This window comes from Ochotona curzoniae, unplaced genomic scaffold (genome assembly GCF_017591425.1).
Source record: "Ochotona curzoniae isolate NIBS_2020 unplaced genomic scaffold, NIBS_Ocur_1.0 contig_50, whole genome shotgun sequence".
NCBI lineage: Eukaryota > Metazoa > Chordata > Mammalia > Lagomorpha > Ochotonidae > Ochotona > Ochotona curzoniae.
The window spans coordinates 1825400-1852740 of record NW_024466446.1 but is presented as its reverse complement, the minus strand read 5'-3'; the positions used below and the strand labels follow the sequence as shown (position 1 = coordinate 1852740).

The window sequence follows — 27341 nt, the reverse complement described above, 5'->3', positions numbered from 1 at the left end:
ATGAACCAGCAGATCGAAGGTCTCTCTCTCCCACTGTTTTTCTTAACTCTGGTTACCAAAAAATGGGGGGGGGGGGGAGGCGGAGCAAGTAGGTGGGGAAGATCACCTTGCCGCTCAGCATGAGTGGCTGCCTTTGAAGACAGCATGTCACATTAACACTGACTGAAGCCCCAGATGCTCTGTCCAATCCAGCTCCCTGTTAATGTACCTAGAAGAGCAGCTGAAGTTGGCCCAACCACTCGGCCCCCTGCAACCCCTGTGGAAGCAGGACCCGTGGCTCCAAGCTGGCAGCATCCACCTAACAGAGCCCCAGGCATTGCGGCCATTTAGGGAATGAACCAGAGGATGGAAGAGGTCTTGCTCCAATCTCCCCTGACCACCAACCTCCACCACTACCCCAAGATTCTGCGTGTGAATTTGCCTCTCAAATAAATGGGTAAATCTTAAAAAGAATAAAACAAAATTCAGATACCAGTGATATGGAAACTAAACTAAATGAATAGGAGATAATCAAGGCACCAGAAAGAAGACTAGACATTAGGTATCACAAACTAAAAATAAGAGTCAAAACTGAAATGAGTTGGAGAATCATCTGGGGCCACTGTAGCCAAACCTGTGTTTTAGCTAGGTGTCTTAGCTTTTGAAAAAAATTTATGCAATATAATAAGGTTACAATAAATAAATCTTTAAAAAATAGAATGAACAGACTTGAAATGAAACTTCTAAAAACGAATACTATAATTATTAAAATACAAAAATTCAGTATCATAGGACCAGCACTGTGGCATAACGCATCAAGTGGCCTTCTACACTGTCAGCAACGCACACAGGCAGTGGTTCCAGTCTTGGCTGCTCCATGTCCAATCCAGCTCCCTGACAAACAACGTAAGATAATTAACTACCTAGAGTCTAGCACAAACAATAAAGGTTCTTAGGACTCAAAGAAAACTGGAAAGGAAGAAGAGTTAAAATATTACAGATATTCAGGTATGCAATTCAAAGAGAAAAAATAATCCAAAGAGGTACATCTTTCAAACTCATTTATTAACCTACCTGATCCAAATCAAGAAAAAGCCACTTTTCATGTCCTTCTTCAGCCACTGATACACGATATTTACTTTGATTTTTAATCATGTAAAAGGGTGTAAATGTAACAATCCTAGTAATGTTAAAGCTACTGAGGTCTATGGTGACACCAACCTGTGGAAAGAAAAAGGGTCACAAATGGGATTAAAAAGAACACCTTATAAAGTGTAGGAAGCCAAAAGAAACATTCTACATCAATGCATGTTGGTGAGCACACAGTAAACTCACTTGGTATTCCATTTTCAGGCCTTTACACTTAACAGCTCCATGACTGCCAACAGTGTCAATGGAAAATTGATCCGACAACTCACTGTCTGTCACCATCAGCTGAACCTAGGGAAAAGGCATTCCAAATGTGTTACAGTACACACACTTAACACTACCTGATTAAATCGCTAACTTTTTTAGGATACATTAAACATTATAACATCAAGACACCACACCTTAGCCTCAACTATTTAACAAATGCTGCTTTAACACAGGTTTTATAACTTGTTTGGAACTCTAAAAACTAAAAGTAATAGCTAAATAAAAGAAAAATATGTTACATACCTTATTATTATTAAAAAAGTGATTTGGCTGAAAAGAGAAGAGTACTGGTTTCTTATAATTAGGTGGATGCTTCCGATGGATTCCATCTGCTTTGTACTGCAGCATCCGGTCAGTTTTATTGACCATCCAGTACGGACTGTGGAATGCCACAACCGTCTGACCGGTATTGTAAGTCACATGGATAGCAATATCTAACTCAGTTTTTTCAATTTCTGTAACAGAGGTGAAACTGATGAAACTGATGTCTTGCTGATTGGGTTTTATGTGATATTCACTTTTCCAGTCGTGACTGAGATAATCAAGTAATTTTAGATGTAGCTTGGCTTTCTCCAGCTGCACATTACAAATCTGGGCTGAGTGACCTTCACTTAGAGTAGAAACTATATTTTCTATACCCTGTAATAAAAACACATAAATGTCAAAATGATTTAGAATAAGCCCAGAAATTATATCAGTTATTCCAAACACTACCCAACAAAAAACTTATGTGAAATATTTTAGATTTGAATGACTGTATTTATAAAATGATCTAATAATCTACTTCAAAGGATGACTGTGAGGATAGTAAACAATGCAAGTGAAATTCCACTGAAAATTATGAATATTAAATACTAAAATTAGCAAGGCAACAAACATTACTATCTACTGGCAATGAAAAATACAGAATCGTGGTATTAACAGAGTAAGTAATACCATTCTTGATTTTAAAAAAAAAAATTGTTTACCCTCTCATCTACTGCCTCACCTGCCGAAATGTCTGCAAGAGACAGGAGCAGGCCAATTCAGGCAGTGCCAGCAGATCTGGGCCTCTCACGGGAGTGGCAGCACTCGCGTGCCTGAGCCATCACACCACCAGGGTGTGTCCAGGAAGCTGGACCGGAAGTGGAGCACCAAGGCGCTCGTACGGCACGGTGAGCGGGCATCTGCGGCAGAGTCACCCTGGGTCAAAGGTCAGCGCCAAGTTTTCTAATGGCACATCACACTTCTGCCTTTAGTGATCCCAATTTTTGGCCAAAGCAACAGCAAACATTTTGGTGTGAGGTTGTTTCTTATCCAGTACGTTAACATTCTTTTTCATTTGAACAATTTCTACTCTTTTTTATACTAGTGTTGTAAGTTTTGTTTGACTTACATTTTATTGTTCCTAGTTTTGAATAACTAAAGCTAAAAACAATTAACAGTAGAAAGGCACAATACTCAGGAGTACCTCCACGTAGTAAGCAAGTTTGTATGGCAGAAGATTCCGCAGGAGGATAGGCGGCCACAGGTGCAGAACGTAGGGCAGGTCCCAGCCGTCCTCTGAATACACCGAGAGAGACGTCAAGTTATCTTTTTCTGGGACAATATTAATAATAAATAGTTTCTTAGAAGGATTTACAGATTTACACTTCTTCCTCAGAAGACCACCATCGTTTTTCACAATTTCCTCAAAGTCAATTCCTTCACACTTTCGATAGTCCGCATCTTCTGGTTTCAGAAAAAGCAATGATCTGTGTAGAAGATTGCACAACACGTTAACACGCTTTAAAAGAACACGCAGTGATGTGAGTGCAGCTTGGTAGCAATAAAATTATCTCCTTCCATTACCTTGTTATAATTTGTAAATACTTTCATACACTTTTCACAGATAGGTTAAGTACACACGTTGATATTTATACATCTTCTTACCTTTTCTGAAACCAATCAAGCTATTCTGTGTTTGAGAGCAGAGAATTTTTCACAAACTTACTATTTATGTGTGTGCCTGCTTTTTCTTTTTCTTTCATTTTTTTTTTTAACAACCTGAAAGGCACAGTTACAGAGAGAGAAATGGGAGGGAGACGGAGATCTCTGTTCCATTATTCATTCCCCAAACAGCAGCCAGGCAAGGACCAGGCCGGCACAGGAGCCAGCAGCTGCTTCCGGGTCTCCCACGTGGGGAGCAGGGTGCCTCTTCCACCGCTCTCCCAGGAGCCTTGGGACCTGGGTCAGAGCATCTGAGACAACAACTGGCACCCACACGGGATGCTGGCACTGGACACAAGGCAAGCCCAAGGCTTAACGATTTAAAAAAAAAAACCAAAGTTGTGCCCAAGAATAAATTTAACACAAATGTTAGAAGTATCTGAATAGACATTTCTCAAGAAGAAACATAAAAGGTCAGTAAATGCATGACAAAATTATCCGTTATCTATAGCCATAAAGGAAGTACAAATACTACAATGAAGTCATTCTCTTCAAATATGGCTATATTCTAAACACATAATAATTATATTTATCAATATAACAACAAATAATTTACATAACACAAATTAAGAACACTGAATTTGTTTAAAAATCAGAATACCTAAAGGGCCCTGAAACCTGCATAAAATACATGTGCTATTAACAAGGCAGATTTGGCCAAAGTTTTATAAGTTAAGCACAGGAAAATACAGAGATTCAGAAACTAAAAATTGTATGAGCTATCTCAGAGTACACAATAAAATAAAGAAAAAACATACCGGTAAGATGCTAATGGTATGTTGAATTCATCTTCAGGTGAAGCGGTTCCTAATAATTTATCTCCTTCATAAACAGAGAGTGGCACTGAAAAATGATTTTTAATCTGTGAAAAAAAAATAATGTTAATCCAAGGACTTAAAAACATTATTTTTAAAAATGTCCATGGTGAGTGGGCCTGCTGCGGTAGCCTAGTGGCAAAAGTCCTCTCTTTGCATGCACTGGGATCCCATAAGTGTGTTGGTTCGTGTCCCAGCTGCCCTACTTCCCATCCAGCTCCCTGCCTGTGGCCTGGGAAAGCTTTGGGACCCTGAACAAGAGGCTGCTGGCTCCTGATTGGTTCAGCTCTGGCCATCACGGCCACATGTGGGCGTGAACCAGCAGACAAAAATCTTTCTCACTGTAAATCTGCCTTTCCAATAAAAATAAATAAACCTTTAAGAAAAAAAAAAGTTCATGTAACTGGGCCCAGCATGAGAGCTTAGTGGCCAAAGCCTCGCCCTGCATGCGTCAGGATCCCATGTGGGCACCGGTTCATATGCGGCTGCTCCACTTCCCATCCAGCTCTCTGCTTTGTGGCCTGGGAAAACAGGCGGGAGATGGCTCAACCCCTGAGGATCCTGTGCCCACATGGGCAGGATCCCCACATGGAGGACCTAGGGGAGGCTCATGGCTCCAAATCAGCTTGGAGCCAGCCGCTGTGGCCAAATGGGGCATGGAACAGATGGAGGCCCTTTCTCTCTGACTCTCCTCTTCGTAAATCTGACTTTAAAAAAATTAATTAAAAAAAAAAGTCCACATAAGTATTCTAACAAAGGAAAAGAAAATATTCATGTCAGTCATACAAACTACGAAAGCAAACATACAATTATTTATCCTAAGAAATATCCCACAGAAGCAGCTGCCTGGCACGCTAACAGGCCAAACAAGGGCAGCGCACGTCCTCAGGGCTTCGGATCCAGCCCCCCGCACGAGTGACCGGCCACACAGCAACCAACAACAACAGGGGTGGCTGGTCGAGTGCTTGGCCCTCCATCCCGGGGGCTCCGCATGAAATTCTGGGCCTGGTTTCCGGTCAGATTTGTTGTCTAGACTAGGCTCAGGCAGTGAACCAGCACATGAATACCTCCTCTCTCCGTCACCTGCCTTCTCCATCGTTTGCTCTCATCCTGTAACTCTGCTTTTCAAACAAGCAAATCTTAAAAAAAAATGCAAAAGAATCCCCAAAACAGAACTCTAAATGTTGTAGACAAAAGTAACATATCATCCCCTTGACTCTGGCTGAGGGCCTAACAAGTTCAGGCATATTTCTTCTTTAGACAATAAAACAGTGCAAAAAAATTCTAGGAAAAAATTAAATACCTACATGACAAGAAACACAAAGTAAGATACAAGCTGGATAATGTTTATAATACTTATATTTATAGCTTAGCAATTAAGGAAATTAAAAAAAAATTTAAGATTTTTGTTTGAAAGGAAGATTTACGAAGAGGAGTAGAGAAAGCAGAAATAAAACAGTTCATAAGGAAACCATCACGATATAGAAAGTCAGCTGAGTTTTAACAGGTGTCCAGGTACCTCATTATCACAACTGGACAGCCAATCACTGGGCAGCAGACAGCTTTCAATACAGAGGGTTCATTATAAATTCTCCCAAAAAAGCCACAGCTTTTGTTATTTAAATGATATATAAATATTACATATCTAAAAAATAAAACACTGTTGTGTTCTTATACAATACTATTAAACCATGAGGCGTGCTGCTCAAGGCGCTCACTCTCCGCTGCTCAGTGCTGCTCGGCTGCCCATGTTTGCTTTGTGGGCACAGACGTACACCACGGGACACCCCCGTCAGTCCTCTCATACCTGCACTGGGGATCGAACTGTCACCTTCTTACTTCCTTCCACTGCATCGATCTGACAGACAATAGACCTTTCCACTCCAGACTCTCTGTGTCTCACGGTGTACAGACGCCGTCCCACCTTTGTTAACGGAATCTTATCAGCAGTGGAATGGTTAACAGGTGCTAAATTGAATACACGTATTGGAAAGTTTTTAATATAATTCACTGTATACTAATTTAAAGCACATATTAAGTATAGGGAATATCAAATTATTGTCTTAAAAGTTACAAATCAGTTACTAATGTCTTGGCTATAATGCCTACACAGGGATATTTTAAGAAATTGCTATAGATTTCCACAGCAGTTGCCTAAAATGTTCAAAGCATTCCGCCAAAAAACAAACAATTTTACTTGAAAAGCAAAATCTTTTCCAGGAGTTTAACCATAGGCAACAACAGCAAACCCTTTAAAAATATCTGTGTTTGGTCCAACACTGTAGCATAGTGGGCTAATCTATGGTTTATGGTGCCAGCACACCATACTGGATGCCAGTCTCAGTATCCCAGAAGCTCTGTGACTGCCTCTTCTGCTTGCGATCCAGTCCCTGCCAGCCAGCTTGGGGAAGCGGCAGGGAATGTCCCCAGCGCTTGCGGCCCTGCCACCAGGATCCTGGCTCAGTCTGGGGCCAATCTGGCTGCTATGGCCTTTCAGGGAATGAACCACCAGGCGGAAGATCTCTCTGGGTTACTCTGCCTTTATAATTATGTAGGTCTTAAAAAAAACTGGATGACAAAATATTACAAAGCGTAAAAACACTGAGATTTGTTGTTACAACAGCCAGAGCTAATTCCTTAAGAGAAACACTGGCAAGTATCTGACAAATTTTTCATTTCTAATTTTTCCAATAAGCTGTGTCACTTTTTAATTATCTCTTGGGTTGGGTTAAAGAAAACGTTGCATATGTTTACCTAACATATACACATAGTATTGAGGGTGAAACTGCTTATTTGCATAACTTCATCCATCCTTTTCACTGGTCAAAATGCTTCTGGAAAGCCAGAGGCCAAATTGCTAACAGCTAAGTCCAAGAACCCCACGAACACCTTTAATGCATTATTTCATAACTAGAAGAAAGTGCTAACAAAGTTACTAGGTTTCCCTATCATTCCCATTTTTAACCTTTCAAATGCCACCCTCATCCATAAACTCCTGAAGCACGGGAAAGTGACACGGACGAGGCTTGGGAGTATTTAATGTCACAATGACAAGATAAATGAATTTACTTTCCTCTTTCATAAAAATAAAACTTGTGGAAGACAAAAATTGCTACTTCAATAAGAACATAAAAAATCACTTATAAATTCCAAAAGAATTACAAATGTGTCTTTTTCATTAACTCAAAATTTAAAATCAGTCAGATACAGAAGTGGTAGGTGAGCACCAAGCTGCAGTGCCATCTTGGCACAGAGGACCCGGCTGCTGCTTGCAGCATCCACACGGGTTTTCCATCCAGCTTCCTGCCATGTGCCCGAGAAGGCCGCCCTGGTCCTGCCACCCAATGGGAGGACCTAGACACAGTTCTTGACTTGAGCCTGGTCCTATCTCACCTGGACCGGGTCCCAGGCTCCTGGCTTGGGCCTGGCCCCGTACTTTGTGGCCTTTTGGGAAGTGACCCAGTAAGAGGTCCCTTATCACTCTCCCTCTCTCTGCCACCTCCTCTCTGTGTAAATCTGCCTTTCAAATACTGAACCTTTTCTAAACAGTGTAAATGAGTGAAATGGGGTGAGATGTAACTTCAATCAAAGCCCTTGGAAGATGCGACTTCACTTACTCAGCAGAATGAAGAAGAGTTTGCTGCTCAGGCTGGTCATCGCACTGAAGTGATCGTTGTCCTTACTGAGCACATAATCCATACTCAAGCTCTCCTCACTTTTCAGTACATACGACTTAGCCATAGGAACACCGAGTACACTGAAAGAATCGCTCGGCGAAACAGAGACAGTCAGGCCGAGGGAATTGACGATGATAAATGGTGCGAGATCCCTGACCAAGACAGGTGCGGGCCCAGTGGCAGCTTCTGTAAACGCCTAAGAAGGGAGAGTCACCATAAATAAATTCAAACATGGGAAACTAAACCTAAGGAAGAATACTAACAGACAAGGAGAAAACAAAACACCTTCTTATTCAATAAAAGGATTAACTCAGGCTAGTAGCTCAAGATTCATAATTTCTAATCTCTTTTCTTACCTTGACTAAATTATTTAACATGATAAGGCCACATTTGGATAATGTGATATTTAACTGGTCTCTGGAATAGAAACTGATCACAGTTTTATATTCTGGCACTTTGTAGTTTTCTTCTTCCACATCTGACTCGACAATAGCCTTTTTGGCTTTCTTTTTCATCTAAAACAATAAATTATAAAATCATTTTAAAAAGCTGCTGCTAGAATACTGCAACTCATTATGCCAGGTAAAAACATTGGTAACATCAGGGAGAGCGATGCACTATTTTTTCTGCTGCCTTACTGAAATTACCGACATTTCAGCCAAGTAAACTCAAATAAGATGGAGACAGTACTAGAACAAACACAGAAATATGGCAGGCATAAATTTATAAGAAAAAATAAGTTCCTAGCATTATAAGCATATGTGGTTAATTCTATACCATTTTCTTAACTTTTTTTCAAATTTAAAATTTTAAATAAAGACATTTAAAATTTAAAATAAACAATATGCACTTACATGCATATTTACACATACCTTGATTCCAAGATTCCATGGTCTAAAATCCTCAGTCTGATCAATTTCTAAAGGTTCAAGCAAAGGTTCCCATACACCAAACATTTCATTATAGTAATGTACCTATAGAGAGAATGTTTTATTTTTTAAATGAAGCATTCCCGCACTTCTAGAATGATCTATGTTGTTTCCTGCCATTAAGCCATTTGGCCATTCCACTTTCACAGGGAAGTGTTCTGTACCCTCCACAGGAGCTTGCTAGACAATCCCTCAGCACTTCCTTCACCTAGAGACAATGGCCCACGTTCCCACCCGCAGCTGAGACACCAGCCATGGAAGCAGACCGTGCCACTGTCCATCAGCAGCGTATTACTGAGATGTTGTACCACTAGGACACACTGCTAGAAGGCGAGCAGCGTACATTTTGTAGGGTTAGGATTAAAGGAAAGACACATGTTTACAAAAATGCCTTATGAAAGTTTGAGGGGCCAAAGCTGTGGTGTGGAAAGTAAAGCCACAACATGTGGTGTTGGCATTCCTTACATGCAACAGCTCAAGTCCTCACTGCTCCGCTTCTCATCCAAGTTCCTGCTAATGGCTTGGAAATATTGGAAGACAGCCCGAGGGCATCTGTTCCTAGACCACGCAGGCAACACTCATGCAGCCAGCTCCTGACTAGTCTGGCTTGGTGCCAGTCACGAAACCCATCTGGGAATAGAACCAGCGGATGGAGATCGGTCCCTCTCTACGCTTCCTTCTGTAACTTTGCCTTTCGAACAAATAAACCCTCAAACTCTGAAAGGCCTTCATGGATGTTCACTAGAAACAAAAATTCTGCATTCTGTAAAAGTGTAACTCACAGTCCTCTAAATATTTATTACAATTAGATTACCTGTAATATCCAGAAATTTAGATTATTTAACATTTTATGTGGTTACGTTTTCACTCAAGGACTGCTTATAGTCACTGTCTACACTCCCTCTTACAATGGTCTTGTGCTTTAGGAAACCAGTCACTGCAGGATGCGAGACGCTCTGCTGCTATGTGCACTGACAACGCCATGGTCACTTACCCTAGCACAGAGCTGGGGCCGGGACTGCTGCAGGGGACTACACTACGGTAAGAAGGGGAAGTGGGGAGGGGCATGAGGGCGGAGGGGCATCCCCGTGCCCACGGAACCAGAGCACGAAAAAAACTGAAAAAATGTCGCTGCAAAAACTAAAAGAAAGAGCAGAGAGGAAGTAAAGGGTAGGAAAAAAATTCTTAAAACTGTATATAAACATATTTGAAATTTGTTTCCTTTTTATACATAAAAAAATTAAAATAACTTCAAGCTCTAAAAATAAGAATTTTAAACCTAACCAACAACTGCCTATTGCCATGTTATCTTTAAGTTCATATAATCAGAATATAAATTTGATGTGGCTATGTTCTCTAGAATAATAATAATATACACATAAAAGCAAATATTCAAGTATAAACTTTAAGGTCCTCTGACTTTTGTCAGAGTCAATGTGATTTGTAGATACAATTTCAAGAAAATTCATTTCTTCCCTCCCTCCTCCCCTCTCCCAGCTATCTCTTTTCTTTTCCCTTTTTTTAGTCTTCATTTTGAGATAACATATTTTTTTTTTTTTTTTAAAGATTTATTTTTATTATTTTTTCATTGGAAAGGCGGATATACAGAAAGGAGAGACAGAGAGGAAGATCTTCCGTCCGATGATTCACTCCCCAAGTGAGCGCAACGGGCCGATACTATGCCGATCCGAAGCCAGGAGCCTCTTCCGGGTCTCCCACACGGGTGCAGGTTCCCAAAGCTTTGGGCCGTCCTCGACTGCTTTCCCAGGCCACAAGCAGGGAGCTGGAAGGGAAGCGGGGCTGCCGGGATTAGAACCGGCGCCCATATGGGATCCCGGGGGTGCAAGGCGAGGACCTTTAACCACTTGCGCCACCGCGCCGGGCCCGAGATAACATATTTTAAAAACTACTTTTTCACAGGTTTAGCACTCCATTATGTAAACATATCAATACATGTCAAGAAAACACAATAAAGGAAAAACACGAGGCAAACCCTAAAGCAGACACCGACTGTTCCTGGGGAACACACAGGCTGTGCACACTCCAATGCCGGACGTCCCTCACGCCTGCAGACCCCACGGGCTGCACTGTGTGCGTCAGGACCACAGACTAGGGAAATATCAAGGAGACTCTACCGATCTTTTAGGGACTGGCTGACTTCATTAAGCATAATGGTTTCTAATTGTATTCATTTGGTTGCAAAAGATAAGATTTCCTCTTTAATAGCTGAGTAACAGTATTCCATAGTGCAAATTACCACAATTTCTTTATCCAGTCATAAATAACTTCATAAGCTTTCTTCTAAGTGTGTGAACCAGTAGCATACTTACATTAAGCTTAACAAATATTTATAAATATTCCTATTTCAGGCAGTATTATTTGTCCTAAGAAACTGTCAACCGCTCTATGTGCTTACTTCCAGCTCAATGTGACAGTGCAGATTGATCAGCGTGCTCCAGTTCTTGCCTTCTCCTGTAAACCGGGACTTTGCCAACAGCATGGGCACTGTCCTCTGCCCGATCCCAGCCTCGAGGACCACAAACACAGAGTCCACGTGCACTTTTATCATCTCTCCTTTGGGCACCAACTCAGCTGCGGGAGCCTTTTTTTCAGTTTCATTTGATTCTTCCAGAAACCACATTTTTAAGTTCTTTATATCCTTCTTCTCCCACAAATGTGCTGTAGAAGAAGCAGCTTCTTTTGGAATGGTTTCCTTAGTTGTGTAAAGTGCTGAAGTTATAGTAATTATGGTGTTTATGATAACTGGTGAGACCTACGTGAAAGAAAGTTAAACCAATAAAAAGGTCTACACATGCTACCACCAGAAACCATTAAACTGACCAGTAGTTATGAGGAATAACCAAATTACATTATAGTCACCAAACATAAGATACAACACATTACATACAAAAACCTTTAATCACCATAACTAATTTCAAAATATTAAAATATTTCCATTAATCCTATAAACATTAAAATTAAGAATTATTTCAACTATACATAAAGATGTTAAATGACAACATGATGCTAGTCAAATGCCAATATCCAGTACAGGAGAACATTGGCGCAGTACGGCCTACTCAGTACTACCATCTTCTCCGGGAAAGCCTGAAGGCCATGGGCCCCTGAGCCCATGCAGGAGACCTGGGCCTACTCAGTACTACCATCTTCTCCTGGAAAGCCTGAAGGCCGTGGGCCCTGAGCCCATGCAGGAGACCTGGGAAAAGCACCAGGCTCCCGGCTTTGGACCACCTGGCCCTGACCACTGTAGCCATTTGGACAGTGAACCAGTGGGTTGGAAGATTCTTTTTCTCTTCCCTGCAAATTTGTCTTTCAAACAAAAATGCACAAACAAATGTTGCTCAGATATTTTTAAATTCATTGTGTCAATAACACTTTAAAAAGTAAAAGTTCATTTATTCTAGTTACTTAATGATTAAGTCTGAGTATACTAACTGCTTTTCTGGCTTGCGGATGCTCTTACGTGCACTAGGCTCTGATGACTGGACTGTACCTTACCTTCAACGTCAGGGACTTGACGGACACGTCAATCACCTGCGGAGTTGATCCTGTCTGCGTAGCCTGATAGAACAAGTCACAGGGCTGCAATACCTAGGAGACATTAATTCATACCACTAAATTAATTTTTACATACACAAATATTTTTAACTTGAAAATTTTCCCAGTAATGAATATGCAAAGTATTGAGCATAAATATTAACAAGTGTTATTTATTACCACAATTCTTTAATTTTACTACTGTAACAAATAGAAAATATTAGCCATACCAGTAGTAATATTTTTTAAACAGAGGGGAAAAATTTGTAAAAGGCACTCAAGAATGTTTTCCAAATTAAAACAAAAACAAAAACAAAAAACCCGAGAATAAAAGGACAAGTTTAATTTGATGCAAAACATTTGAAAGCATGGTCACCTAAAGAGTCTCAGAGAGACATGAGACTATTGCTCCAATTTTCCTCTGGCAAAACTAGTCCGCTCAGACATGGACCCAAGCTGGAGCAAAGCAGTGAGCTCAAAATCCAATGCTGAAATATCCTTCAGGAAGGTGAGGCGAAGCAAGGAGAGGCAGAGCAAGAAATCAGCAAATCAAACACAAAGAATTCTTTCTAGGAAAAAAACTGTGACCAAATTATAGTTCTGGCTGTGGTTACTTAAACAGAATTACCTTAAAAAAAATGTTTAATAGGTTAACAATTGCCAGAGTGGGCCCAGGGCAGTAGCCTTGTGGCTACTTGCCTTACTTGTACCAGGATCTCATATGGGCACCAGTTCGTGTCCTGGTTGTTCCACTTCCCATCTTGCTCCCTGCTTGTGGCCTGGGAAAACAGTCAAGGATGGCCCAAAGTCTTGGGACCCTGCACCCGCATAGGAGACCTGAAAGAAGCCCCTGGCTCTTGGAAGTGACAGCCTACAAGATAATGAGCAAGGCCTTGATTTTTTCTCTTTTCTCAATGACCAGCAATTAGCCTTGCAAATTAGGTGAGCAGCATTTCTAACGTTCTAAGCAAATACATATAAACACCTTAAAAGTTGGTGGGAAAATTAAGAAATAAGCATATTTTGATGCATGAAATCCATGTGTATCTTTTTAAAAATACTCTGGCTTCCACATTTTGAAGATCTCTCACATACATAATTTCAAATTTTTTGCACCAAAGTAAACTTATCCTTTAATCCCACTTTCTACAAACCTTTTAAAGTTGTCCCCATTGTAGCAAAAATCAAAATTTATATTTGTTAAACCCTTATGGAACAGAGTTGGGAAATTCGCAAGATATCTGAAAACAGATGTACCATCTGAGCCAGCCACCCCAGTCCTGAGCCTCGCCCAGGGAACCGAGAGCAGCAGGGCCACGCGGACCTGCACGTGGAGCTCACCTGCTCAGTGCGATCGGAGGGGCACTATGCGCACAGGTTCCCTGATTTGTGTTAATATACAGAGTGCACAAAATGTAATCTACATGACGAAATCGATATCTTGAGATTTATTTTTACAACCCTCAAGGAACAGTTTTCTACCAGTTAAATTCCTTATTTAGTAGAATGCTAAACTTGCAATTATAATGTAAATTGAAAGTATGTCACTGCAAAAATTAAAAGAAAAAGGAAGGAAGGAAGAAGGGAGGGTAACAATGGAGGAAAAGACGGTTGGGTGGGAAATCATAGTATGCTCTTTATATACATGAAATGTAAAAAATGAATGGAAAATTAAAATGAGTTTCAAACACCAAGCATTAAAAATTATTCTGTAAGTATAAAGAAAAGTATCAACCTGAGTAAGATGGGGAATTCTCTAGGAGGCTGTTTCCGGAAGCAGTCTACACTAACCCCCTCTGGATGGCTGTTTCTGGAAGCAGTCTACATTAACCCCCTCTGGATGGCTGTTTCCGGAAGCAGTCTACACTAACCCCCTCTGGATGGTTGTTTCCGGAAGCAATCTACACTAACCCCTTCTGGATGGTTGTTTCCGGAAGCAGTCTACACTAACCCCTTCTGGATGGTTGTTTCCGGAAGCAGTCTGCACTAACCCCCTCTGGATGGCTGTTTCCGGAAGCAGTCTACACTAACACCCTCTGGATGGTTGTTTCCGGAAGCAATCTACACTAAACCCCTCTGGATGGCTGTTTCCGGGAGCAGTCTACACTAACCCTGACAATGGACACACGAGCTACTCACAGTGGTGATCTTGCCCTTTCTCTTGGCGGGAAGGAACGGGCATGCCCGCACTTGGAGGTCTTTAACAGCAGCAGTCACTGTGTTGTTCTCCATGTCTCCTTTGCAGCAGATCTCACACTGCGTTGTAATGACTAAAGAAGGAGCATCATTTCTGGTCATGTCAGCCACAAACACAATCTCAGGATTCTTAATGATAATATTAACTTCATATTTCTCTGGTTGCTGTGCAGGTACTAAAATAAAAACAAATTAGTCTTTTAAGAATCTGGAAGTATTTGGTATATATGAATAAATCGTGAGAAAGTTACTCCATTTTAAGCAACTATATCCCAAAGGAATTTACCATAATTCTCTTAATAAAAAGATCTGAGGCAGGAGCCAGCCTCATGGCACAGTAGATTAAGCTGTACATACAATGTCAACATCTCATAAGGTGCCAGGTCAAGACCTGGCTGCGCCATTTCCAATCCAGCTCCTTGTTAACACATTTGCAAAGGCAGAGGAAGACAGCCCACATGGCTGGGCTCCTCCCACGCAGGCAGGAAACGCTGCTGAAGTTCCTGCCTCCTGGCTTCGGCCCAGTCCAGCCCAGACACTGCTATCATTTAGGGAGTAAATCAGCAAGTGGAAGAGTCACCTCTACATCCACCTCTACTCTGACCTCACCTCAATGTCTGCCTCCACCCTCTACTCCGTACCCTCTACTGCCACCATCCACCCACTAGCCACTGTCTCTACTTCTGTCTATCCCGCCCTTCTAGTAACTCTTTCAAATAAACAAATTTTGAACATAAAAGGCAAAGCAGCAGTGGCAGTACTACCGAGCTAGTACTGTGGCACAGTGTACTAATCCTACACCTGCAGGGCTGCCATTCCATATGGGGGCTGATTATAGTCCTACCTGTTCCATTTCTGATCTACCTCCCTGTTAATGGCCTAGAAAATCCCAAGGCCTTGAGGCCCTACCCCACTTGGGAGACCCAGAACAAACTCTGGGATCCCAGTGTCACACCAGCCCAGTTCTAGCCATAGTGGCCATGATCTCTCACCCTCTTTTGCTGTAACTCTTTCAAGTGAAAGATAAAAATGTCTCAAAATAAACTCCTTTTTAAAAGATGTATTTATCTTTATTTATAGGAATGTCATATCTACAAAGAGGTGAAGAGACAAAGAGAAAGATCTTCCATCCGTCCACTGATCCACTCCCCAAGTGGCTGCAACGGCCGGAGCTGAGCTGATTTGAAGCCGGGAGCCTCTTCCAGGTCTCCCACATGGGTGCAGAGTAACAAGGCTTTGGGCCGTCCTTGACCGCTTTCGCAGGCCACAGGCAGGGAGCCGGATGGGAAGTGGAGCAGCAGGGACTGGAACCAACCCCCAAGGCGAGCCCAGTGAATCAAAGGCGAGGACTTCAGCCACAAGGCTACCACACCAGCCCATAAATAAACTTTAAAAATTAAAAACAAAAACAAAGATTTGAGACAATTGAAGGCACAAGAACATTTTAAATGTGGGTAAAACCTATCAAAGCTGAAGAATTCAGTTTTTAAATCTTGATTTGACACTCCTTATTGTAACACAATAAATAAAATTCACAGGAGAAAAAAGGGGGGGAAAGCTCAGTTATTAAAAGCCAAGATATAACAGAAATAAGTATGACTGCTTTCAACTAAAGCACATCTTGAATTATGACTCCTGCTTGTTTTCTTCTAGAAAATCCATTCCAATTACTGCCTGCAGAGAGAGCTCAATGACTCATCCCAGGCTGGGGGCACACCTTCTGAAAGCAATCTACATTCACACCTTCGCGGAAAAAGCAAACTGCACGTCCTTCCAGAAATCACAGCATTCTATTGCTGAAAACTAACAGTTTTACCTTACTAATGTATTTTCTTTGATCCTCTAAAAGCCCAATTAAAGTAAGTGCTCTGGTAACGTGTCAGTACCACAGGCAGTGAGAGCATGTTAGACGTCACTGACCTTCGTCCTTAGAAGCCCACGTCTGAACACTGCTTTCCACAACTAAGCCTGCAGCGTACGCTTCAAAAAAGACATTGGCCACAGTCAAGAGGAACTCCACGCTGGCGCAAATGTACATTTCCTGAAAGACTGCATCTGTCACACAGTAATCGCGGACTCTCCTATACTTCACGTCCATCATGTCCTTTTTCTCAAACCCAACAGTTAGTCCTATCATCCTGAAAAACACAACAGTAAAATTCCTGCGTACAAGTAGCTTACAGCAACTACACATACTAAAGAAACACGAGACCTTCTATTTCAAAGTATTTAGAAGTAATGTCTCTTGGGAAGATCCACAAACTGAGGTCATGGGCTTACAAGCTTCTGAAATGGAACTGTTTCAATAAATTAGGAAGAATTTCTTCAAGAAATCATCAGTTTTGAATGCAAGCATACTTTTTCTTCCCTGTTTCTCATGAATTTCCCATCACAATTAGCATGGGTTAGTAATTCAGAGAACGGTGATTAATTTAAGATCAACTTAGCTACTCGGATTATTGATTTCCACACCAATCAGTGACAGCACCCAGCCGAAACAAGACATCTTCCATGTTAGTGGAGAGCCATCACTTGCTTACATGGAAACGAACAAGTTTCTAAGATATATCCAAAAAACGAACAAGCCAACTTTAGGGTAAGTCTGTAAGATAAAATCAACAATTTCTCCAGTAACAACACACAACATACAACAGTAGCATTATTTCATACCTAGGAGTTGCTTTCTTGACATGAGGCCTTTTATCATCTAAAATACAGTTTTTTAATGAGAAGGAAGATGATGTTGAATCATCTGAATACATTTTTGCAGTACTTAAAATATTCTCCAGTTTAAATTCAGCAAGAATCAGGGAAGGATCCCGGACATCTGTAAAGGACGCCTGCGGAGGACATCAACATGCAAATGACACACAATAGTGCAGAGTGTATTCTACAAGAAGTATTAGAAACTACTGCCTCTGCCAGCTGGAAACAGTAAGGTTCTCTATTTCCAACAGGTTCTCCCACAAAAAGCCACGACGGTTCTTCTAATTTGAAAACTTACTTCTTACATCCATGAATTACTTCATAACGGAAATGGCTGAATTACTGCAGTGAAAAGAACACCTATTTTTCTCCGAGGACCAAAGTCTATCAACTGCATGTGCACATGACCAAGTGTTCCTTAGCAAACGCTCCCCTACACACTGCTTCCCAAGACATCCTCTCCCCGAGCTCACCTTCGCAGGATCTGGGCTGTACAGCACCATGGTGAGATAATCCGTCTTCAAGGTCATGTTCAGCATCGTCTTCACTTGAGACACACGTGAGTGCACTTCCACCACAGCAGCCGTCACCACAGTTGCTCCTTGAAAGAGTTGTTGAATTAAAGAAAGAAAAATCAGGAAAAATAGCATTAAATCAACGGACTAAATGCATATACTAAAATGATACTCAAAGAAAATCAAGAAGATTGGCACACACACACACATACACAATTTGTGAACTCAGTAAATCTTGCCTTAGAATTCTTTCCATAATTACTTGGCATATTTATGTTTTCTCTCTAGTTGCATCAAATTTTACTATATGTATTTCAAGTTCTGTTACTCAGTGTGAATTAGAATTACTATTTCATCTTCACAAACTGATCCTTTTATCATTGTCAAATCTATTTAAATCAGACCATTCACATTTAGTAATAACATACTGGGTCAACTATGCTAGCTGGTAGGAATGAAATGCCCTATAATGCTGTGAATGTAAGATGGCTCCGTGTGGGAGATCTCCATGTGAGGGCAGGCCTCTGCTGAGGTTGGTCTTGGGAATGTGTAGCCTTCACTTTTGATGTAGACAGGCCAGGGAAGTTCCTAAAATGCCACAATGATGACTTCAGCTTTGTATAGTAAAATCATCCTGGCACTTCTAACCAAGCCAACTTTCTGTGTGCTCTTTGCTAAATTCAGGTACAAGTCATATTGCACATAGCACCTGGGATCCAATATTGCATGAAGCCTTTTTTCTTAGTTTGTGTTACTCTGTTCTATGCATCTACCTTCAAAGTTAGTTTTAATGTTGACCATCTTATGATTTTCCTCTAGTTACATGTCTAATATTATCACAATCCTAGTGTCAACAGACAATATCCCACATGGGATCCACGCTGCTCTACCAGAAAAGGGAGAAGAGGTAGTAAAGAAATAGAAGGATCACAGGGCACTTGGGAAAACAAGCAAGAACAATGAATTTCAGAACAGGTCTAGGGATTTGGGTTCATGGAAGAGAAAGATCAACAGAATGGTTAATAACAGGTAATTTGGAAATGTTTAAACAGGATTAGTTGGTTGGAAAGAGCTTTATCAATCCTATTTGTCCAAAACCAGAGAAAGAAATGAAGGAAGGAAAGGAGGCAAAGAGGAGAGAAAAAGAGGGGGAACTAATTTAATGCTAAGCGTACCTGCTGAATGGGGTGGGGCACTGGGAACTTCATTATTAACATTTTGTTGGTCTTCTGCAGCAGCTGAGGCAATGTAATCGTCTTCGTACCAGATGTTGCCATTCAATGTTTTAAAAATAATTGTTATATCTTCTTGACTGAGGATAAACTGTTTTAAAACATTACATTTAATCAAGACAGTTTCTGTAAGGTACTTTGGGTCATTTCTAAATTTGTGAAAGCATTTACTTAGAACCAATATAACACCTACAGAGTAGCTTTGATCTCATCAAATTTAAAAGTTCTGTTTCTATAAGGATTCCTTTGACTACATTTCAAAGATAATACATATTAATTTGATGTTTTAATATTAAGGCCGGTAGTGTAGGTGATGAACCAAACCTGACCCTACACTAGCTGGTGCACACGAGTCAAGTCTGAGTTTCTTGGGGGATTCCCCCAACTAGATCACTGATTCACACGCCAGCCATAGGGGAAATCAGAAGTACCTTAGAGTACACATATCGGAACTGTATTTCCTCAGCTGCTGTTGTTTCCGCAGTGGTATCATGCCCAAATACACACAGGGACATGACAGCCAGCAGAGGACACTGAGTGCCTCCTTTAAACAATGCAAAGCAGAACAGGTTGGACAACTCTCCTGGCCATGCTCTGCAGCCAGTGCTTGGGTCTTACACTTGCATAGCTAAGTAGACTTGGTCAGCCAAAAGACTTTGGAAAGGCTTTCTCAACCCTGGTACAACGAAGTCACCAACGTCTCAGAACTATGAAAACCACTCAGGCAACGCCTTTGGGACATTCTTCCCCACATCAGGGTCCCTGAGGCATCATTAAGTGACTGCCCCATACCCCTACGTGCTGATGCAGCTTGGCAGCAAGAAGCAGTTCCCTCTCCTAGCTCCTGCCACCCAACAGACCAGGAGAATAAAAAGAACTGAACACTTATCCAATCCACCTGCCTCCATACTTCGGCCCTCCCCATCTTAATCAGAGGCCCACGATAGTGGGCATCCCTCTCAACTTTGTAAACAACACTAAATACAAAATACAAAATTTTATAAAATTAAGGACAGGAGAACCTTAGTAATCCTAAATAGGTTTTAAGATTTAAAATTTTATATGAAATTATACCACAAAATTCAAAATAAAAATATAACAAAAAGCTTAATTTTTTTTATCCCTTTTTTAAACTCACGACAAATATCTTGTGATTATTATGAGGCAGGCACTGTAAAATCTGGGTGTCATATAAATGAATAAACCAAGTAAAGTACAATTTCTAATGCATCTTTTAGTTAATTCATATACTAAACACCACTCAATGTCACTGTTCACGCTTTCCAGCATCTCAGTAGAGGAAGACTTCTGGTCTCCTGCTCTGTGGCTTCTGTCAGAACAGGCTGTGTGGACTAACCCCTAGATACCTCAGCAGTCAGAAATGACAAGCTACATCAGCTGACTAGAGCCGATTCTAGCTTTTCCCGCCACGAGAGGATTGGGGCCAAAAGGAAGCAATTCTGTGGGCTCTGTGGCTATCTGCAACAGCTGCAACCCCCCCCCCCCCCGCCCAAGTGCATCAGGACAGGGCAAGACTCAGCTCCTTTCTTGAGGGTCTATCCCAAAGTCAGGGGGCATGTGCACATGGGTTTGAGCGTGGCCTCAACATTCGGCCTGAATTCTCCCTCACAGGAAAGCAAGCAACATTCCTGCTATCTCACACAAATCTGCTAAACATCTCACCCTTTGGGGACACAGATTTCCCCAGCATGTTGGGTGTAACATGCTACTCTACTTTAGAGATGTCTGTTGTCTTACAGATAGGAAGTGACTTCAAACATTTACTTGACATCTATGACATTGTAAGTTAAAGTATCCATATTATCTTACACACTTAGGAGCCTAAAGATTTTCAGACGACATCCTCACATTTTAAATTTAAAATGCTAAGTCTCTACGATGGTGCTTTTCTCCTTCTGAACATAATTCTTTTCTAGTGAAACACAAAAGGAAACCGGAGGCAAGAAGAAGCAGGCAATGTGTTAAGTAGGTTTCTGAAAGAAGCCTCCTGGAAAACATGCACTGGCATTCCAGCAAGCATGAGACACAGTTCTCATTTCCATCCAGACAAGAGGAAAAACATGAATTTATGATGTTTCATTAGAGAACTGTGAAGGAATGCCAACTGTGAGGTCAATAAAGTTATGCCTAAGATGCATTTGCAGAACATTACTTATCTCCATTAGTCTAGAATTTTCACTGGCTTCACAAGTTCATTTTTTAATTATTTTATATATTCCCACATATATCATCTATATATCGATGATTCAAATATTTCCAACCTAGAACTTGTCACTAAACTCTTTATTAATATTTTGACTATTTGTAATACCATGCCTATTGTTTGTTTCCTTCAAGGAACTGAATAAATGTCTTATCTTTCCATTTATCTGCTTCCAAACAACAATCACTATCATCCTGGCACTGAGTTGGTGAAGTTCCATGAAACAAGACACAATGTCACAGCTCTCCTACTGCAACTCCAATTTCCAGCATGGCGAGGCACATAGTAGGCACTCAAATATTTGCTACAAAGAATGAATGGAAAGCCTTAAGTGAATTCTAAATTATCACAGTTGCTATTTCAATTCTGCCTCAGGTGATTATGCTTCAATTCAAAATCCACAAGCAGTAGTTCTCAACAAACAAAACAAAAATCAATTCGCATCCCACGTTACCTCCATGGGTTTTAGCTGAGCATTCACGTTAAAAAAAGGAACTTCTTGGTACCACTCCCAAGACAAATTTCGCTCGACAACCACTTCAAGATTTAATGGCAGCAGTATATCCAGCACTTGTTGGTATGTATCATTAATATACTGAGACCTATAAATATGAACATACTGTTCTGAATTGCTTCATATGCATGCAGATAATTAAAAGGTTTCTAGTGACTTAATTAAGTTGAACATTTTAAACACAAATAGAGAATTAGTATTTTACATGTGTGATAACAAACAATATCAGGTTAAAAATACAGCAAGTGAGGGCACAGCCAGGTAGGACATGTTCCATTTCACTACAAATCTAGAAAGCCTTCTCAGAGCTCAAGTGTTCCAAATCATGGAGAAATAAATTTTTAACATAAGATTTTGTAATATTATAATAAAAATATACCAGTTATACAGCAAATCATTAAAATAAGAATTATCTCTATACAATCTGTAAGCAAACATTAAAAAACCACATTATAAGAACATTTTAAACCACTGGTTCAGATATGTGCAAATACCATAACATCTAACAAAAAGATTAAGTTGTACTACATTTGTTGGATGAAACCAGTTGTAAGTGTAGAAGTTCATATTCAACTGAACTGCATGTGCCTTTCTAAGCACTTTACAAAGCTAAGAACTAACGTTCAGCATTAAGAAACACATTGAAATAAAAGCTCCATCAGAATCCAGTGTGACCAGGAAAGATCCCTACTGCATATGAGGGTCTTCGAAAGCTACAGCTGCCCAAGACATGACCCTAAAGTCAATTACAACATTTGGGGTTGCTGTTGGGAAACTTCAAGGAAGCCAATAAGGCTTAGCCAGGTAGGATGCAGTGCATATCAGCATCTCAAAGCTTTTTGTCTTCATGAAAAACTTTGTCAGTGCATGGTCACAATATGGTTGTCTTAGAGGGTTGTGACACGGACTACCCAGCACCTGGCTTTGGGTGCATGCAAAACAGCTCTGAAAAACCAAACTATGGAACATTGTATTTCATTGTTCCTACTGCTATTGCGGAGGTAACATAATTTGAGGCATTAACCCACCTTCTGATGTTCTGCACACAACATGTCATCATTAACTAACCAATCAATGTGAGATACCAGGGTTGCTTCCTATGCTTTGCTACGCCACAAGCTGCCTGGCCTCCCCTGACTCAATCTGCTGTCCTTCATTCCTTCAGCACCCGTGTCTTGTTCTTCACAATCTGCTGCACTGGCACATGACAACTGCACTTTCAAGTGCAATTTCACAGTGCAACTTTCCAATAATGTACTTAAATCTAAATTGGCAGCATTTTTTTTTCACAAAAAAGATGTGTTTATTCTTATTGGAAAGAAAGCTTTTACACAGATAAGAGGAGAAAGTTCTTCCATCTGTTAGTTCACTCCCCAAATGGCCAGAGTGATCAGAGCTTCATATTATATATGCAGAAATGTATATTATAAAACTACACATGAAATTCATTTTTTTTTCATTTTTGTTAACTTTTTGAAACACTTTCATACATTTTTTTAAAAAACGACTTCTCTTTCGGAAAGCTAGATGTACACAGACAAGGAGAGACATGGAGAGCAACACCTTCCACGCTGGTTCACTTCTTAAATGGCCGCCAATGGCTGCAGGTGAGACAACTCCAACCAGAAGACCCACATCTCCCAGGCTGGTGCGGGACCCCAAGGCTTGGGCCGTCCTCCACTACTTTTCCAGGCTACAGGCAGGGAGCTGGACGGTAAGTGGAGCAGTCGGGATAGGAACTGGCACTCATATAGGACGCTGACACAGGTGGAGGATTAGCCAGTTGAGCCATCCTGCTGGCCCGTAATTGTCAGCAAATCTTTAAACGAAGGTATGAAACTATGCCTACGATCAATCATTTTAAAATGACACTAAACTTACACATGTATTCATGCATCCTTGTAATCCCCACTTAATACAGTAAAAAAAAATCTAAAAGACCTTTAATGAATATTATATAAAATAATTTTAACGGCTGTGTAATATTGTACAATTATATCTCTGCCATTCAATCAGCCTATTAATGTGTTGTTTCCAATTCTTCAAATGTAAGAAATAATTTTATCATTATCATTGTAAACATCTTAGAGTAAATTTCTTCCCTCTTGATCAGAAAATAAATGTAAAAAACCACTGAAATATCTGAATATTCATTTATTTCCTTACATCTTCTTGATCCTATGCCCAACTGTTAGGCAAGACTGCATTCCACAACTTGTTTATTCATCTAAACTCAAGCATCAGCTCATGGGGCAAAACTGATGGAAGAGCTGAGTTACAAGCGTATTTACAAAGTGAACATGTTAGAAATTCTCCTTTTCTTGATCTCACCAAAGAGTAGTAGGGCAAGAGAGAATCACAGTATTAATTAGTTAGGGAAGATTCAAATCCCACTGGACAAAATGTATTCAAGATACCCAAGCCGATGCTGCCCAACACCTAAGACTGCATCCTACACGCCCAGAAACAAAGGCCTACCTGTACAGCCGCATTTCACTAAGCTTGACTGTAATCAGATCAATGACAGGTGGGGGGTTGCTCTGGCTCTCCGTTATCATGTAGAAGGTATTCTTCATGGTGATGAGTCCAAAATCAGCAACAAAGATGTTCTCAGCCACCGGGGACTGTGGGATCACCACCACAGGGGCTTTGATGTTCACATCCAAGGCCATCCTGGAGCTCCTGCGTGCCAGTTCCTTCACACCAGTTGCAGCCATTCCTGCGGCCTGAACAGTTGCCTCGGCCAACGCTTGTTTTGCTGCTTGAAAATTATCTATAAAAGCCTATCAAGGTAATGGTTGTGTTCTTATACCATCAATAAAACAATAAATGCATGTTGATGCTTATGATTTTATTTCCTTTAAGAATTGTTATTTCTACAACTAGTCATATATTTATTCAAAATCTGAAGATCTATTTTTAAAATCAATGTTCCATAGTAAAATTTATTAACACAAAAGACAGAGTATTCCAAAAAGTTTATGCAAAATGGTATTTGGAGATAAATTTACTTTGACACAAAAAGTGTTTTATTAAAAACTGTGTATGTTAGCATAGATGAAATAAGAATTTCCCGTTGGAATAAAGCAATGTATCAATGCTTCAATGTTTCATTAGTATATATTTTTTGTACTGTCTTACTTTGCATAGTGGCTAAATAGCCCTAATTTCCACACAACTTCAACAGACAAACACCATATTTATAAGATTAAAAAAGTAAAATATTTTTCTTCAAAAATCTAGTTTTTGAATTTTAAAATGCTTTTATGATATAACACTGCCTGTTTGTAAGCCTTTTCTGCCCTGGTTTACTTACTGTATCACATATTTATGTGTTTTTTAAGATAATGGATGCATTTATTTGAGACCCAGACAGGGGTCCCATCTTCTAGGGCACTTTCCAATTGCCTGCAACAGCGGGGACTGAGCCACACTGCAGCTGGGAGCTGGGAGCCTGCACAGGGACCCAGGGGACTGAACCACGACACCACTGTCTCCCAGTCTGCACTGACAGGAGGCTGGAGTCAGAACCAAGCACAGCTCTGCTGGGGAGCTGGGAGCCTGCACAGGGACCCAGGGGTTTCATCTGGCACCACTGCCTGCCAGTATCTGCGCTGGCAGGAGGCTGGAGTCAGAATCGAGCACAGCTCTGCTGGGAGGCGGGCGGGTAGACATCTTCACCAACAGGATAATTACCTGATTCCCATATCCTTAGGTACCATTAGTTATTTATACTCTAGAACTCAGCGCATATTGAAGAAACAGATAGTAATGATAAAAAGACATTTGTAATACTGGAAAAAGTATCAACTGCAACCAGGAAAAATGGCAACAAAAGACAAATTTGTGGAAAACACACACACACACAAACCCATAACTTTAGAACAAAGACAAACGGAGATTAAACCTCTTTAAAGTTCCTATAAGGCAATTAAAATTTTTTAATGAACAGAAACCAAAAAAGTTTTAATTCTATATTCAGTGTTTTTTCATTAGAGTTAGAAGTGAAGCAAAAATATTTAAGCCAATGTTACACTGAAAAAAATAGATATGTAAATATATGCTTTATAATGTACACATTAAACACTATTAAAATTTTTTTCAGTAGCTTGTAATATTCTCATGTGAACTGATTTTAATCATTGTAATGTACTACATACAAAAAATTATGAAAACTCATGAAAAAGGGCACCAAGCAAGGAACTCTTACTATTCTATTTTCAACATACCACAATTTCAGAATAGCATAAAAAAGAAGAATTTATTAAAATACTTACCAATACAGTATACAGAAATTTCGTGACAAAAACTACCTCAATACAACCAACAGTTAAGTCAACTTGGAAGTCAACCACGCTCATGTCTGTGTATGCAGAGCCGGCAGTTGCATCCATGTAAGAAACCATTTTGAAGCTGAAAACTTCTTTTCCAGTTATATATAAAGCCTTAAGGAAGTAAAACTAAATTATTGTAACCCATTTTTGAAGTGACACATCTTCATCACAAAAAACAAAAGAGTACACACACATATTTGACTAAAAACTAAGTATCCAAACCAAATACACGAGATAACAATTTTATTTTTAGAATCTATACTACAAGGTTTTCAAATTGCTCACTTCAGCTCCCTCTCTGAGTCAAAAATTCAAATTAGCAGGTATGCTTCACTGTGTGTATGTGTTTTAAATGGTGAGCAGAAAATACTTGAAAAAGCATTTTTTACTCACAGTATATTCTTTTGTACTAAGAGTCACCATGTAAGCATTTCTTGGCTCTCTGTGCAAAATATGAAAACTGCACATGAACACGTAACTTTTGAAATCTACTTTTGGTTTGACATAAGTGAACAGATTTCAGAGTGCTCTGGAACACTTTTAATTTTTGAGTTTGTTAACAGTCATCTTAATTTCTAACTAGGCATCACTCCAGTTTGTAATCTCAAGCTGAGAGATACCAATTTAAATTGGAGACAACAGAAGACATATAACCTTTCTTTAAAATTCTGGAACCTGGCAAGGGCACTAGTATTCTTGACTGACTGGTGGACATCAAGCGAACCAATCTCAACAACAGAATAAAGATTCTCCCAAGCCAGAGACATGAGGGAGCTCTCCAGGCTGAGGCACAAGTTGGGGCTGTAAAAGAACTCTACTTTTCCATTGTGTCTAGGATGCACAAGGCTTGCGTGAGGGCCACGCCAAACCCTATCAACACACGAAACAAGAGAAGAACCACAGGACTAATTTTCCTTAAGGCTAGTAGAAATCTGAGGCCCAAGGACAAAGAAGCACAGGAAAAACTAATGAAAAATGAAAACAAGTATTTCAGGGAATTAGAAGCAAGCATTAACTCCCTGGGGAAAAGGCTGTCAGAGGCTAGCCAAGACAGGAAAGAATAAAACTCTGTTGCAATGTTCAAGGCCCACTACATTCTATGTGATGCAGAGAACCCCTGGAAACCACTGACACAGGAGGACTCTGCTCAGCAGGCACCTGGTGAGACTCTGAGGGGAGCTCGCAGGAGAGACTGCATGCAGAGCAGAAAATGCCTCTAGCTTCCCAAGGAAGACAAATGAAGGAGGTCAAGGGAGAAGACAGAGACTGAGACGAGAT

The 27341-nt window shown here is 40.4% G+C and overlaps 1 protein-coding gene across 5 annotated transcripts in view; it reads right to left on the bottom strand.

Annotated features, from left to right (window-relative positions):
* The window catches only part of VPS13A (vacuolar protein sorting 13 homolog A), a 118219-nt gene that overhangs the window by 40729 nt on the left and 50149 nt on the right, over positions 1-27341 (bottom strand). For 4 of the 5 annotated variants that reach the window (XM_040988780.1, XM_040988782.1, XM_040988783.1 and 1 more), the window contains 19 exons: positions 26007-26174; positions 24208-24512; positions 21670-21817; positions 18935-19082; positions 17718-17845; positions 17209-17378; positions 16459-16676; positions 14482-14714; positions 12304-12396; positions 11201-11557; positions 8728-8829; positions 8212-8370; positions 7796-8051; positions 5986-6146; positions 4122-4225; positions 2846-3128; positions 1639-2034; positions 1315-1419; positions 1054-1200 (listed from right to left, as the gene is read on the bottom strand). In XM_040988780.1, coding sequence (XP_040844714.1) covers positions 1054-1200; positions 1315-1419; positions 1639-2034; positions 2846-3128; positions 4122-4225; positions 5986-6146; positions 7796-8051; positions 8212-8370; positions 8728-8829; positions 11201-11557; positions 12304-12396; positions 14482-14714; positions 16459-16676; positions 17209-17378; positions 17718-17845; positions 18935-19082; positions 21670-21817; positions 24208-24512; positions 26007-26174 — 3681 coding nt within the window. The remainder of the gene's footprint in view (positions 1-1053; positions 1201-1314; positions 1420-1638; positions 2035-2845; positions 3129-4121; positions 4226-5985; positions 6147-7795; positions 8052-8211; positions 8371-8727; positions 8830-11200; positions 11558-12303; positions 12397-14481; positions 14715-16458; positions 16677-17208; positions 17379-17717; positions 17846-18934; positions 19083-21669; positions 21818-24207; positions 24513-26006; positions 26175-27341) is intronic. The other variant, XM_040988781.1, reaches the window with a different exon arrangement.